This window comes from Pundamilia nyererei, unplaced genomic scaffold, assembly GCF_000239375.1.
Source record: "Pundamilia nyererei isolate P.nyererei 1_Seehausen unplaced genomic scaffold, PunNye1.0 scaffold00009, whole genome shotgun sequence".
NCBI lineage: Eukaryota > Metazoa > Chordata > Actinopteri > Cichliformes > Cichlidae > Pundamilia > Pundamilia nyererei.
In genome coordinates, this window is record NW_005187410.1 from 2,573,511 (window position 1) to 2,590,142 (window position 16,632).

At 41.5% G+C, this 16,632-nt stretch overlaps 1 protein-coding gene across 9 annotated transcripts in view; it reads left to right on the forward strand.

The window, feature by feature from the left end:
• Positions 1–16,632, forward strand: part of fmnl2a (formin-like 2a) — a 51,174-nt gene that overhangs the window by 23,236 nt on the left and 11,306 nt on the right. For 8 of the 9 annotated variants that reach the window (XM_005723373.1, XM_005723376.1, XM_005723374.1 and 5 more), the window contains exons 4-14: positions 945–1,021; positions 5,822–5,905; positions 7,972–8,127; positions 11,353–11,461; positions 11,653–11,729; positions 12,521–12,614; positions 13,817–13,891; positions 15,127–15,237; positions 15,502–15,651; positions 15,973–16,074; positions 16,223–16,544. In XM_005723373.1, coding sequence (XP_005723430.1) covers positions 945–1,021; positions 5,822–5,905; positions 7,972–8,127; positions 11,353–11,461; positions 11,653–11,729; positions 12,521–12,614; positions 13,817–13,891; positions 15,127–15,237; positions 15,502–15,651; positions 15,973–16,074; positions 16,223–16,544 — 1,357 coding nt within the window. Of the gene's footprint in view, positions 1–944; positions 1,022–5,821; positions 5,906–7,971; positions 8,128–9,213; positions 9,876–11,352; positions 11,462–11,652; positions 11,730–12,520; positions 12,615–13,816; positions 13,892–15,126; positions 15,238–15,501; positions 15,652–15,972; positions 16,075–16,222; positions 16,545–16,632 lie in introns of those variants that run through there. The other variant, XM_013908355.1, reaches the window with a different exon arrangement.

Here is a 16,632-nt window from a genome sequence, read left to right on the forward strand (position 1 = left end):
AAGTTTTTATTAACAAGACGGCAACGGGATATGAGATGGTGTTTTCACCTTTTGACACACTGTGTTTCAAACTCCAGTGCCAGTGCTCTATTATACAATCAATTTTCTCCCCTCCTCTCCTCCTCACTCTTCTGATGTAACACTTTTACTCTCCCCCTCTCTGTCCCGCTCTCTGATCAGGGATCCTCCCCGCCCTCCTGTTGCACTGTGAGGCTGTTTGATCATCACCGGTCACTCACTTCTCTTGTTTTGTTCCTGTGATTGTATAACAGCCTGAAGGGCCTTTTTGTTTTTGGTTTTGCAGAACACCTCCCGTTACAGGATGAAAGAAAAGAGGAACCCGCTCATGTTCTCTGTTCTCTCGTTTCTCTTTCCCTCACTAGTTAGTTCACAGCTTCCTGCGTGCTGTCTTCTGTCTGTAGCCACAGTAACAGGGTTGAGAATGTGTGTGTGTGTGTGTACAATTGTGTTTATGTAGCTGCTACTGCTCCTGGCCAGGCTTGAGAGGTAGCCAATTAGGTGACTTGATTTTATCATGCTGCTTCCAGGAGGGATTATTGCTATTTACAGAACCAACATGAGCAAACAGAAACAACATAAGTGGATAAAAAAAATAAAAAAAAATCCAACTCATGCACTTTCACAGTTTCCAATGACTCAGCTGGCCTTCTTGTTTAGCCTCTTTATTGGTTACTGGCAAATAAAAGCATCATTTAGAAACCTATGGGAACAGCTCCATCTCCTCTTTCATTCTTTTATTTTGTAATCAGTGTGCAGGCTGCCTGCTTTTATATCTAAATGCCAATGTGGTTCCTTCTGTCTGTTTGTCTGACCTTTCTGTCAGAAACAAAGCTTTCTCCAGCCAAAATATCTCTGTGCTACCACATGTTGATTTACAGGAGTATGATGAAACTTTACCTCCCCCACTTTCTTTCCTCCTTCAGAAATTCAGACGACGAGTACAGGAGTCCACCCAGGTCCTGAGAGAACTGGAAATTTCGTTACGGACCAATCATATAGGGTGAGTCACTGCAGAAAGTGCGCGAGGCTTGTGTAGCGTTGCATGTCCGCGACCTGCCTATATTAGATTTAAGGGGAAAAGTCTGGCATTCCAGACACCCGGAGACGCAGACACTGACACTAACCACCACCATCCCCCATTCCTATCTGTGCTCTGACCTAATATTACATCGAAAGCCATGTGGCGACGAAGAAAAGATGAATCAATTGATTGTTTCGGGCAGCTGACACATGAACGGCGTCTGGAGGGGAAACACATTTCTCTTGCAATAGTTGCTCGCTAGTCTGCGATTCTGGAGACGTATTGATACGGTTGCTAAAGAGATACTGATGTTGTAACAGATAAAACAATGATGCATTCATCTGCATTTTCTGGTATTCCAGGGTAACAAGCCTCGACTGGCTGCAGCTGTTATTGATTCAGTGCTGTATGTTTAGCCTTGAGGAAAGATCAATATCTCGGTGAGAGTCATACAAGGTCTCAGTGTTTTGTCTTGCTGAAGATCACAGGGCTCAAGTCACTAACTAGAGACCCTGTATGAGGATAACGATGGCCTGCTCGACATTAATGAGTCCCACTGGATTCTGGGACATGTTGGATTCAGGAGACTTCTATTACTACTTAAATAAATGAAGATGGTGCAAACATTTAGAAAGAGACATAAAAAAAATTACAGTTTAATTTTCTTTTGCTTGTCAGCTAAGCAGAAAATATTCTTTGCTTGGTTAAAAGAATTAAGAGGTTATTACTGCAGTACTAGAGAAACAAATAGCAACCAAAACAAGGGTTAGAGACTCTTGTAATTAGGTATAATCATACAAATCCCCTTTGGGGTTGCACCAGGAAAGGCATCTGGTGTAAATCTGTCAACTCAAACATGCAGCGCTACCTGGTGTGGCGACCCCTTGTGGCAAGGAAGCAGCCGAAAGCAGCTATCCTTTGAAATGTTCATACTTTAAAGGGAGCGGTTCAAGAGCACTGCTTCCTCTTTGAAAATATTAGCATAAAGCGAGTGTAAATGATACTTGGTTATTGCTGATGGCTTAAAGTTTGGAAGAGGACAAAACGTGTAAAAAATATGCAGAGCTAGAGCAGACCCACTCTTCTGCACAATAGAACACAGACCTGAATTTGAACGGAGCTCAAAGTTTTTCTTTTAAAGACACAGATTCCCAGTCGCTTTGCTTTCCTATTAAAAACCCAAGTTCACCTGTGGATTGTTTTTTGTGTCTGATTGAATTAGACTGCAGAGAAAATACAAGAATTTCACTCACAAACATTGGAGACTTTTTGGATGGTTTGTTAGTACCATTACCTGCACAGCAAGCCATGTTATCTGTCAGATAATTACATAGTAAAAAGCATCAGCACAACAAACATGTTTGAAAAGTCCATTTTAAAAGAGTAGGCGACCACGTGCCGCGTGGCTGCAGTGCAGCGACCCGGGGTTTGAATATGCGCCTCGGTCATTTGCTATATGTCCCCTCCCTTCTCCGAACTTTACTGTCTTCTATCTAATAGTCAAAAATGACAACAAATCTTTAAGATAATAAAGAAAAAAAAGAGTACATTTCCTTGACTCCAGTTTGTTGAGGTGAGGCCTTGCAGTCAGCTTGCAGCACCTGCGCGTCACCCAAAAGTGGTATCTAAGTCTCTAATAATGCACTACTTTAAGCCTTAATAAAATTTAAATGGGTTACACTATAAATACACCACCATTTACATGTTATTACATAGTAAAATATGCGATAGAGACCAAAACTAGTATTGTGGGCTTCAATGGAGAATGATTCACGGCTGTGCTTAAGACATGGGAATATTTTTAGTATAACCTTGTGGAAAACCTGTGCTGCTTATGAATGAGGCACCTGGATTTACTGTACGAGTAATGAAAGTTAGCAGCTCACAGCAGAATGGTGGGTTGGATGGTCACAGAAGACATGGACACCCTGTCGAGGATTGGATGAAGCAACCCTGAGAACATCCGCTGCCCACAGGCTGTTGTAACAGCAACAATACTCTATATCCTAAACTACATCTCTCAGTCTCTCTGGTTTTCTCTTTTCCTGCCTCCCACACACATATTGTTTTAGTTCAGTGTGTCCATGTCAGCGACACTCACGTAAGTTATCTCATGTGTCTGACAACGCTGTCTCTCACACTCCTACACGCTGTTTACACAATAGTCAAATTCTGCTCTTCAAACCAAAAATACGTTCCAACCACAGCCAGAGACGATGTCCGCCTTCAGAGCTGAAGCTATGTTTACAAGGATAAAGTTATTTCAGAAACCTTATTGTTGGTAACTAGATTACACAAATAGTCTCACTAATCTAGATTAAACAATGAGGCGGTACCATAATAGCAAAAGGACAGGGAAAGGGAGATTGGGAGGGTAGAAGCGACTGATGATGTTGGAACACAGTGTCAGAGGTTAACAGATATTAATTATGCAGGCTGTGTATAATAGACAGATTGTCCCTTTATAAGCACTGCTGATGTGAGCCTGCTTCTGACTTGGTCACCAACATGCAGTGAATGGAGGATTGTTAGTTAGGGTCCTTTGGTAATAATTACTATGAGACCACACCCCCGAGCCTACTTAAACCACCACCAAACCCACTAGGCACTAGTTCACTGGACAATCTTGTTAGTCTTTTTCAGTCCCATGTAGTTACACCACAGGGGAGCTAATAAAGAAGCAGCTAGTGGATTTTTAAAGCAGTTTAGCTTTCATCAGCGCACTACCACTCTGAAGCCTGCCTGTGTCATTACGTTTATGCCCTACAAATTTATTTAATCGCTGAGCAATCAGCCCCATCGAAGCAGTTGTGGGACCAATAAAACGAAACGGCACCTCCACAAGACGCGATTAAATAAAGATCCTCTGTGATTCAGCTAACAGTGCTTATAAATACGAAAGGAGAGCAGCACATACCAAAGGTGGTGGGAGCTTTCCTGTGAAAAGCTCAGCTTTTCTGTGCAGAATGAAAACTAGAAAGCAGGCAAAGCGCTGGATGGGTGGCCCACTGTAGTGGCTGTAAGGAAAGCGATAAAGGGCTTTTGATCATTCTTCAGCTTTGTCTTTATCAGTGTGTGTGAGCGATAGAGAAATAAATACATAAAAGATTAATAATGAGTTTCTATTTGCGTGTTTGTGAACACGTTTGTTTCTCTGAGCCAGGAAGCTTTGAAATGGTCAATGCAATTCTTCTCAGCAAAGGAGGAGAGACAGGGTGAATAATCTGAAAACATCTACTGAGGCCAGGTTACAGCCCGGGAAGAATGTTTAGAAAAAACTAATTACACATAATGTGTTATACGGAATGTTCGGGACAAAGATTTGATTTCTAATATGAGGCACAAAGAGATGTTGTTGCAAATGAGTGAAGCCAAAATTAGGCAGAAAAACCCAAATAAATCTATCAGGGAGCAACACCAAAACACCTGAAAGACCACAGCTAAAATGCATGATGACAGAATTATTTCCATGGTTAAAAAAAGAACCTTTACAACATCTAACCAAGTCAAGGACACTCTCGAGGACGTAGGCTTATCATTGTCAAGGCCTGCAATCAAGAGACGCATTCATGAATGGAAATATAGTATATAGTTTGTGTTGTAAACCACTGATTATACTCCAGAGGAGGAAGGTCAGATTAGACTTTGCAAGGAAACATCTAAAAGAGCCTTCAGAGTTCAGAAAAATAATTATTCGGACAGATAAAACAAGGTTAACCAACAAGTTTGTATCAGAATGACAGGAAGAGAAAAGTGTGGAGGAAGAGAGAACAGATATCACATCTAATATGGTGGAGGCAGTGTTATGCAATTATGGGCGTGTACGGCTGCCAGTGGAACCAGGCCACTAGTGCTTCGTGATGATATGACTGCTGCTAGAAGAAGCAGGATGAACTCTGAAGTGCACAGAACTAAACTCTGCTCAGATTCAGCCAAATGCTGCAAAACAGCTCAGACTTTTTTTGTACCAGACAGCTTATTTTTCAATGGTCAGTTGGCTGATCTCAACCGAACAGAGCATGCTTTTCCATTACTAAGTACTGAATGCAGAGAGACCCACAGACAAGCATCAACTGAAGGTGGCTTCAATTAAGGATCTCAAGGGAGGAAATGCAGAATTTGATGGTGTCCGTGAGTTCTAGACTTCAGACAGACACTGTCTGAAGTATTTATTTGGTACCCGGGTTGGTTTTTTTTTTTGCATTTTTTAAACTATTACATAATCAGTGTGATATTTTTTTTCTCATACTGAAACCTGAAAGAATTGCACAAAAAATTTATTTTTTAAGCAATAAATGGGAAAAAAAATGCCAGATGTAGTAAAATTATACAAATAAAACTCATATATACAAATTAATATTGTCATAAGGTTCAATAAAATATTTGAATTTTCTGGCAATTATTTAATGGTTCAGGCTTTAAATGGTTAAAAAGAGTCTTCACATTTATGTTAGTCTTTCCCATTAATTTTAAACCTTTGAAAAAGCCCAAAGTCTGCACTTCAATCACGTACTGATTCTTTGATTTACAACCCACTGTGTGCAGAGGCAAAACTACAAAAAATGTGTTTTTGTGCTAAACATTATGGAGAGCACTGGATAATAAACATTTTTAAAATACGGTGTACTCTTAAAAGCAATGTATTACTCTCCCTTTCCATCTTTCTATTTTACAGTTTAGGCTCACAACTGTCCTGCTTTAACTTACCTAATTTGTAATTGTCAATTAATTTAACACATTTGAAGTGTTTTTGGTTTAATAGTTTACACTTCTCATCAGGTGGGTACGAGAATTCCTAAATGAAGAGAACAAAGGCCTGGATGTGCTGGTGGACTATCTTTCTTTCGCACAGTATGCTGTCACGTAAGTCTCCAGCAGCTCTTTCTCCTTGCACCACAATGGTCTATATGCAGAACTCATAATCAACACAACGATGCTATTCTGCACAACCGCTGATGCATCTCCACACAGGGCCAGCACCACCGTCGCTGCTGCCCGGTTGTCAGAAACACTGAGTCACTCGACGCCCAGTGCTGACACATAGGCACTGTGTGTTATGCTAACCATATGCTTCTATTCATGGATTGACAGTGTGGTTATTAGTCACTCACAGAGTCGCTGTTCAGGGCCAGAGTGCCACACAGTTAAATTTTTAATTCACCACTCCACTTCACCATATGTTATTATAGTCTGTCGAAATTATGAATGGTTAGCCGTAAAATTGTGTTTACACAGTACCACTGCAGCAGCAAATTAAAGTCAAAGGACCAGTCTAAAAACTGAAATAGATCATAAAAGGTATGATTTAACAAGCAGCTTTCCATAGTTTGTGCCAACTACAACAAAACATGAGCTTTTTTCTAATATACAGGATCATGTCTAACACGAAAACCCTTTAAAACATTTGTTACCTTTTTTTAAACATGGAGTTGAACACTTTTTTACTTTTAAAAGAATTAGCCTCATATATAATTATAATTAGCCCTAATATATAAGATAATAAGATTGCATATGTTATGTTTGGATATGTTATAGGCAGAAGCAGGGTTTGTGGTTTACTAATGGATTCCTCATCTGTTATCGGTTGGTCAGTGTGGCTTTTTTAAAAATCTGCTGGCTAGCCTAGCATCATTCGATTAGCTTAGCAAGAGTCTGGCTAATTATCAGCATTTTTCACTTCCCATTAATGCCACTGCTTCAAAATTTACTGCATGTTTTCCTTGCTGTAGTCCTCAGTGAATTTACACCCACATCTAGAAAAAAAAAAATTTGTTTTAGGAATGCTTATGACTACATATACATTACTCATAACATGATAGCAATATGCTAATTCATACACTTTGCAGAGCATAGTTCCAATGTGCCACTTCTGTGGCACTTTTGTTTAACCATGTAAGCATGGTTAAACAAATTTTTTTTTAAAGTGTGTATCAGACACGATGTATTGATTTGGTTGTAGTAGTAGGAAATAACTACTTCATGCTACAGTCACACCAAGGAAATTTTTTTTTTCCTAAAACGGACTTTTTGACGTGAAAGCGCATATTGCTCCTCTCAATAAGCAGCGGGTGCTGCGGTGGGCACCTCGCCTGTGCCAAAGGCAGAGGATAGTCCTCCCCCAGCTGCTATCAGGGCAGGGCTCCCGCACTGACTGTAACGCAGTCAGTTCTTCTTTTACCGTTATGTTGTTTTGTGGACCACAACGTTTAAAACTACTTATGAACACACACAAAGTAACTCCACCAGAGTGCCTGTTTCGGGACACTTTTGCCGGTCCAAGCCCGGATGAAGGAGCAGGGTTGGAATTGTGACATTAAAAAAAACAAAAATTGCTAAAATAAATTTAATTTGTAGTTCTAAATAAATTCTAAATGCATTTAAGACGTTTTTTTTTTTACTGACTTTATGTCTCTTCCACGATGTTATTTCTCTCTCCAACAGCGTAGGTTACAATTACATTAGCATGACCAATTATGCAAATTAGGCGATGACATCATTCAGCGACTTTTAGGACAACCAATAGCGATTTTCCTTACTGAGGAGTTGGCAACACTGAAACTCACAAATCAGTTGCTGTCTACATGCAGAAAAATTCACATTAAAATTTACATTCAGAGTCCAGCCATAACCTTGTAATTTCGAAGCAAAAATTCCTCCCCAAATGACTTAGCTGCTACAGGATGGTGTTTAACTACAAAATGACACAGGAACAACCAGAATACAACTAGTTGGCAGCCAGTTAAGTTGAGTCATTATTGCTAACAGATGCTTTGCAGAGAACTTGCACTTATCGGCACAGACTGATTCAGATTGATTGCATTGCATTGGCATTGCAGTCTTATAAATTAGACGACCTGTTATTCACAGCCTGTAAACAGCATCAGATGTAAAGCAATCCGAGTAAATGCAGATGTTCCTTGTTACAACAGTTTCGATGGCGAGTGCCTGGAGAACAACCCAGAGGCTGCGATGGATAAGTCTAAGCCCTGGAGCCGCTCTATAGAAGACCTCCATGGAGGAAGCACCCTACCGTCTCCCATCACTGGGAACGGTATCACCCGAGTCGGGCGACATTCCACGTTACGGTACAGCACACACACGAACTGCCCTCTCTGGCTGACGAAATGACTAGCCAAGGGAATCGTGATTATTTTGAGAACTCACACATTTCATATGATGCCTCAGCCACGTCCTTTGTGTAGTCATGAGGTCTAAGTCTTTAAATGGCTTAAGATATGAGCAGGGGGGAAGTACCATTTGCCTGGATTTTTTGACTGTGATAATCTGTGATTACATGAGTAACAGTAATTTCTGTGACAGATCTTCTTATGGAACTAGGTTTTCGTCAGGTTTTATTGTTTAGGTTTTTATAAACACCAAACAGACCTTTTCACTCAAAATCCAGTGTGTAGAGGATTTCAGATCAGTTTATTTATAAACCCATGCCAGCATAGGTGCATAAATCCTGTTCATTTGTGCATTATTTCTCTAATCTTTCCCATCATTCCATTAATGTTTTGGTACAGCACTCCTGCTGACTTCTGTGGCCTCTAATCCTTTAGTTTGAAGAGGTTAACTTGAACACACTGCACACAAAGAGCACTATTGATTCATGGAAGCACATGTCTTTTTAATACGAGATCCTTAAATGATAATCAAGTCAGCCACTTTTTGTTGTTTTTCCTGTTGTGTGGTGTCACAAAGTAGCGGTGTTTTCTTGATAAATATGTAAATAGATGCAATGGAAGAAACGCAGACCAGACAAACTGACTTGGTGTTTTGGCTTTTGCACATTCTTCACCAGGAATTTAGATGCTAATTTGCTAAATGTGGAAGTTGTAGACAGACCACATGATGAGGTCTCGTTTTATTGTTACTTGCACATATTTCATCCATGCTTTACTGATATTTAAATGACTGTCAAATATCAATATTGTCCCATAAATAACTTCACCCTCCCATGCCATGTCACCTCACTTACACATCTGCTGGCCCCAGATGTGACATCACTCTTGGCTGACTGTCTTTTCTGTTCTGTCCTAATGCCCCCCCCACCCTCCTATAGTCATCTGCTCTTTTGTCTGCCAGTCTTCGACAGCAGGCAGGTCTCAGTTTCGCTCTGCTGGCTCAGAGTGAGCTTTCTTCGGCTGTAACCCCAGCATCCCCGTCCCTTCTAGAGAAACAAACACACTTATAATGCTACGAGCAGAGACACACATGGATGTCCACGCACAATCCCCGGCCTCATTGTACTTTATACCTCCCTGGTAGAGCTGCCCAGTTTATTTGTCCCGCTGTCTGTGTTGGGGATGTGAATTATTTGTACTGCTTGCCCACCCCCCCTGCACTTGTGACTGAATTCTCCTTTCCTTGGAGCAAATGGATTTTACTGCACTCATTGTTCCTGCCTGTGTGTCTGTGTGCTGCTTGTGTGGCTCCCTAAATGCCATTCTGTGCAGACGTTAGCCTAGTTTCTACAACAACCATTAAAAGCTCAGCACTAGGCTACAACCAGTATGAGTAGAATAAGTAGCTTCTAACAAGCTTCTGTATTTTGGTTGCTTTTTTCTGTTTTCTATATTTTTTTAAATGGCAAATGAATTATGAATCTTTTGCTTTGGCCTAAGTGGTTTTATAATTCCTAATAATATCGATTTTGTCCATTATACAGATTATTTTCCCTTATGCTTTTTAGACTGGCTTTGAAGTAGACTGATAAATACAGAGAAACTGTTAGATCCCACATTAAGTCTTATCTATATGTCTTCTTGAAACTGCCAATTTGAAGGACACCGAGTGCACTGAGCTGTCCAAAGTGTTCTCAATTAAGACGGTATGTCTGAAGCGTTAGCTAGTCACATGTAGCCGTGTTAGAGCTGTTATTGATAGCTTGTAAATAGAGTTTAGTGATTGATGTTCTGTTATTTAAATTACATTTAGGATTTTTTGGTGTTACATTTGCTTCACTCTGTGTCTCCTTTTCCTTCTTCCCATTCTTCTGCTTTTTCTTGTTCTTCTACCTCTGCTTCATTTACTTCCTTGTTCTTCTTCTCCTCTATTTTTTGCTTCTTCTCATTCTTTGTCTCATCTTTCTTCTCCCTTTCCCCTCCTTCTTCATCTTCTTTCTTGTTCCTTCACGTTCTCCTCCTTGATCGCCATACTCGTGTTCTTCTTCTTCCTCCTTGTTCTTCTCCTCCTCCGTCTTCTTCTGTTTCTTCTGTATCTCTTCTACCTTCTTTTCATTATCGTCCTACCTTCCTATTTTTCTATTTTTCTTTCCTTGTCTCCCTTCTTCTTTGTGCTTTTTCTCTCAAACTTCTCCTTCATGTTGTTGGTGTTACATAATAATGTATCTATTCACTGGTTTGAGATTACAAAGCGCTGATTAGTCATTTCCTGGATGTTGCCTAATCAGGAGTGGAAAAACTCCTGGATGGAAGGTTATTTCTGCAGTTTGAAGCAGGTGCTCCTGTTCTGTCAGGAAAAGGCTTGTTTATCTACTTCATTTGTTTATTTATTTATTTTAATGCTGCACTTTACTTAATGCAATATGCAGTAATGCTCGCATAGCAAATGTGGATACTTGTGTAAGCAGGAAAAAAATCTAGCTCATTTTACTGCTAATTTAGAGCCGTCTTCATCCTCAAACCGCTGCCTCTCCCTTGAAAGCTCCGTTCCTTTTCAGACAAACACACATGCACACTCACACACTGTGTTTTGACTCACAGAGAAGTCACGCCTACAGGCATGGGTGATGACACGAATTGGCATGTCTGTCAGTAGCCCGAAGACACATTTTTCCCCAGAACTTGGGTTTGGTAATTGTACCTCGTGATAAAAGTCTGAAAATGAACTCCTTTTCTCCGACTCTTTTTGCATATTATTCAGTTAGACTGCTGCTCCAGCATTTCTGTTTTAGTGTGGGAGCTGCACCAGGAGCAGAGGCCTTGTTTTTGTCCAGATAAAGCTGCACAATCACTGCGCTGCATGCAAATGACTGGCTGCTGTGGTGTTAGCTGTAAGTGATATCTCCATGAAGGTCTGTTGAAACAATTGAAAGAAGGCATCCGGTTGCCCTGTGCTCGGTTGTAGATTTTATGGCCTTTGTGTGTGTTAATATAAGGTGCCCTGGCAGTTTAACAGCATCATTATGTGCAGAAGATGGTGTGCAATGAGGGCTTGTTTACAAATGGCATCTGTTATCTTGTTTATCCAGTTCTTGTGAACTCTTTTGTTCAGTCACATAGGCTTAACATTTTATTCTGTAGCTTTATTCCCTTTAATACTGACTTCTGATCTTTATTTATTAGTTTCAACACATTGCCCAGCCGGAGAACGCTGAAAAACTCCAGACTGGTCTGCAAAAAAGATGATGTCCACGTCTGCATCATGTGCCTGCGTGCTATCATGAACTACCAGGTCAGCCCCCAAGGCCTCTACAGGGACCATCCAGTCCACACAGACTGCACGTCTCTCTGAGCTGAGCCACATTTTGTTAAGCTAAATTCAGTTTTCTAAGTTGTTTTTATTATTACAAGTCCCATCTTGCTTATTCTGTGTCTCATCTTCTCTGTTAATGAACTGCTTTGTCTCTGTCTTTCATCTTCCAGTATGGCTTCAACATGGTCATGTCACACCCTCATGCTGTGAATGAAATTGCACTAAGCCTCAACAACAAAAACCCGAGGTAAGTTCGACCAAAGGTTGAAAAACAAAAACAAAAAAGGAACCAAAAATGAAAAGGTAGGTAAATAAAGAACAAAATCTCAAGTTTCTTTTTTCAAATAAAAAAAGAGCTGCTGGATAAAAGATTCAATAAGATGGGTTTTATGTTTTACCAACTTGGACCCACATCCATAAAAGCACAAACGCTAGATTTTGTGCACCTGCACAGTCTGAGAGTGGGAGCCCTTGTTGCTCAGGGGCACATTCATCTTGACAGACGGGTCAAGGCACCGCTGGCACAGTCCACCACACTGGCAGCTGCTCACTGAGACGGCTACGAGGAGCACTCTGTGTGTGTGTGTGGTCGTGTTTTCACTTCATGCCCCAGGGTTTAAGGATTTTCTCAAAAGTGGATGTGGAACCACTTCGCATCACCTGTCACATTTCATCTCATCCAGACATAGAAATCCCGCGTGAATGAACTGGAGACGGGATGAGCCGGCACTTTCAGTGTCTATGCACTTTAATAAACTCACATGAATCAGGCCAAGAAGTATTCATTTTTATACCTGGCCTTTAACCCCCCTTTAACTCTGGGCTTTTGACTCTCAAGAGGTTAAACCAATGAATACACAATGAAAATTTGTTTCGCTGTGACAGTGGTTGCTGTTTATGATCTGTCCTATGCAGACGTTTCAGTAGCGAGATGATCCTAAATTACACAGTTTTCCGCTTTGTTTCCTCTGCGATTATCTCCTGCTTTTCTGTTCATTCATTAATTATTCCTGACATCATTTTCTCCCTGTTTTTCAGAACCAAAGCTCTGGTCTTGGAGCTCCTGGCGGCGGTTTGCCTCGTGAGAGGAGGCCACGAAATTATTCTCTCTGCGTTCGACAACTTTAAGGAGGTACGAGCTGCAAAGATGGTTCGGAGGAGACGAATATGTCATTACATTTTGCTTCAAACAGTGACTCAGCCCTGGAGGAATGCTCGTCTGGCAGTTGTGAGGCCGGCGTATTCCTCGTTGCTTCAAAGGGATAGCGTCTAGGAATTAATTCTGTTAGTCAACAGATTACAGACACCAGTTTAGCTGCGTCGCATAGGACGACACACACAGCCGCAAGTGATAACAGTTATATGCGTGTTAACTGGATTTGGCAGTAGCTTCAAAGCTCAGAAAAGCAGTGAGTTAGTTGTAACAGATAGCCCTGCCTGACCTCTGCCTGTCTGGATGAGGCATTCTGGCTTCTGGAGAAAGAAGTGGGAGGTTTGTGATGGAGAGAGCGCTAACAGCAGCCCCATTTTGTAGCATACGGCCCGCAAACATGGGCTGACTGCAGTTAATGTAATATTTACACTCCCGGAATGAAATATTGAGCGTTGCTCTCAGCGGCACTGGCATTAATGGGAGATTAAGGCATAGAGAGAGCGTTGCCCGTCTAATGAGACGAAGTTTGAGAAAGCATTTGGATAATGTGAGTGCAGGAAGCACGGCAGCATGTTTTTCTATTCTGGTGGAGGCAGGGTTTAGTTGTTCTTTTCTTTTTTTTCCTTTTAGATGAAAAGTGACACTGTCGACCATAATGCGAGATCTATTTTTCTGAGTAACTTAGATATGTTGCTGAATGATGGGGGCTGCAGGCTAAAGCTCACAGCATTGCATCCCTCTTTTTTTCCTCCTTCCCTTCCTTCTCAATTCTTTATCATCCTCTGTCTACCTCATTGACATCCACATGAACTCCCTGAACTGCACAGCATCTCTCTACTCCCTCTTTTTTATCTCCCAAATTCCACTCTAAACACGCTTTAACATACTGCGAGTAACATTGAAAACAGATGCACGGTGCAAACCGTAGCTGAAATAAAATAAAAGAATGATCCTGCAGCACTTCATAAAAACGTATCTTATTAATTATCGCTTTGAAAACAGCTCTCTCTGAGATCATAGGAAGCTGTAAAGTATTTTGCAGCTTACATCAGTAGTTTTTACCACATATTGACACATGATTAATAAGTCTATGAGGTGCAATTCCTGGCTAAATCCCTGGCTTTGTTTCTCCAGCTGGTCTAAAACAAATGAAGTAAATTAATGTGTGGTTTTCTTTGCAGGTGTGTATGGAGGAGCAGCGATTCGAGAAGCTAATGGAGTACTTCAAGAATGAGGACAACAACATTGACTTCATGGTCAGCTTACGCACAGTTGTGATGACTGTTAATTGTGCTGCAATCCCCGAAAACCCTTTCTGTGAAGCCGAATGATTTTTCAGTGTCAAAAGTTCAGAGAAAATGATGTGAACTGTAATGTGTGGGCAGAAGAGGTTAGAAACAGGTCCTCATATACCTGTCTAAACCCCAATCGAACTTAAATGGTAAACATACTTGTACCTAAATGAGCTCTTTATACAACTGTTTTCTACGTCCGATTCTTTTCTTTTTAGCATTCACACACACATTCGCACTCAGTGAACACATCAAGAGCAGCTCAGTGTCTGGTATCTTCCTCAAGATTACTTTGACATGCAAATTAAACCACCAACCTTTTGATTGGTAGATGACCTCCCCTGCCTCTACCAGGAGGTAGAGCAGGAGTTCAGTGTAAAAAATTAACAAACTATTCCTCCAGTTTTGTGATATGCAGTACTATCAGTTTCTGTGCAAGGTCACTGCATAAGCTACAGATGTGTGTTGCAGTGGATCAAACCTGAGGATCCCTAAGCAAAGACCTTCGGTTTTTTCAAGGCTCAGCAGTGTTAATTAATCTGACAGAAAAGACTTAAGAACATCGATGGACATGCCACCTTATGCTTGATTTTATACGTCACACCTCTGTGAATCCATTCTAATTAATCTGAGTGAAAACCAACAGAGGCTGTGCTTGAATAGTGCTTCACTTTGAACAAGTTTCCCTTGCAGTCCTCCCGATAGGCAGTCGTCACCTGACAGCAGCTCTGAAGTGAACAGACTTTGCCAAAAGCTGCTTTCTCACACTGGGGCAGCTGAGCTTGTTGTAGGATGTTCATGAAGCCCATTTTAGCGTTGGGAAGCGCGCGTGTGTGCATTAGAAACTGTGAGTAGATCCCCCTTGATCTGTTTATGCAAGCTCCCATAGTAGTGTTGAACTGGCAGCTTTTGTTCATTTGTTTTTTCAGATCCTTTTAATCTGCCAGATAAGCTACCCTGCCAGCTAAGCAAGCAAAATAATAAGGATTTATATACCCGAGACATAATAAAAGGCAACATATATTATATATGAGCATAAAAACCAAATCGTGGAAGTAGCAAACTGCTGTATAAAAACACAAATTTGTTGCACACTGATCTATAAAGGTGTTTTACAGTCCTATAAACAGTGTAATATAGAAAATGCATATGCAGTGAACTCTCTCTCTTGCTAACCGTTCCTACCTGCCATTCCCCAGGTGGCGTGCATGCAGTTCATCAACATCGTCGTGCACTCAGTGGAGGACATGAACTTCAGGGTTCATCTACAGTACGACTTCACCAAGCTGTGTTTGGACGACTACTTAGATGTGAGTTGAGACATAGTGCTGCAGGAAAATGGCTAGACAGACATTCTTCTGAACACTCACAGTCCAGAGGATAGGCTGTCATTACAGTGCTCCTGAGACAGCAACCACTGTCAATAATGGCTTTTCCATTACTTCAGAAACAGTGGTCAGCTTTGTAGTTCTTTGTCTCCTGACTTTCTGCAGAAAGATCAATGTTATCCCAATGCTGTGAGCTGAAATCAAACTACAGCTCCTCTTCCCTAACTTGTTGTATCTGCTCTGCAGAAACTAAAGCACACAGAGAGTGATAAGCTGCAGGTCCAGATCCAGGCTTACTTGGATAATGTGTTTGATGTGGGAGCGCTGCTGGAGGATGCAGAGACCAAAAATGCTGCCCTGGAGCGGGTGGAGGAGCTGGAGGAGAACATATCACATGTGAGAACCCTCTAGTGTTGGTTGTACTCTTTGACTTGAGGCGAAGTTGCCGTTTTGATCTTATTTCTCTTGCAGCAGTCTGAATATTAACAATAGGAAGTTGATGGAATAGCAACTTGATATGGTGCAAAGTTTTGGTTTTTTTTTGAAAAATGCAGAACTTTTAGGCCCTGACAGATCATTTTTAATCCAGATACATGAAAATATGAAACCCTCGTAGTGCCTCAGTATATTTCTGTGCTAACATGTTGATTCGAATGGTGTCTCTTCAGTTAGTTCACATCACTCTGCAATCTTTTCTTCCTGATACTGTTCCCATAGATGACAGAGAAGCTGCAGGACATGGAGAATGAGGCCATGGCCAAAATTGTAGAGCTGGAGAAGCAGCTGATGCAAAGGAACAAAGAGCTGGAATCCATCAGGGTCAGAGCCGCTTTCTCTACCTTGACATCAGTTCTTCAACTTGGTGATAGCTAGTTAAGCTAATGGTAGAGAAAATGTAAAATATCGCCACACGTATTTTTCTGTTCTTCTCATATGTTCCTTTTTTCTGCTTCCCTGTACCACACAGGAAGTCTATAAAGATGCCAGCTCGCAGGTGCACTCGCTGCGACAGATGCTGAAGGAGAAGGACGAGGCCATCCAGCGACAAAGTAAACTCGAGAAGAAGATCCACGAGCTGGAGAAGCAGGGCACCATCAAGATCCACAAGAAAGGAGACGGAGACATCTCAATCCTAACGTCGCCGCCCTCCGCTACGGAGGGCTCGCCGGGCGCCGTGATCGGCGGAAACGGTGTAGCCATCAGTCCAAACCATGTTGCACTTACGGCGGGCACACCTGTTCCACCTCCACCGCCTCCTCCGCCCCCGCCGCTTCCGATGAACGGCACACGTAAGTTTAACATTAGCTCAGAATTATTAGTTGGAGAAAACCGAGCTGATAACAGCGGGTCAGCCTGAACTGTTTTTCTTACCCCTCT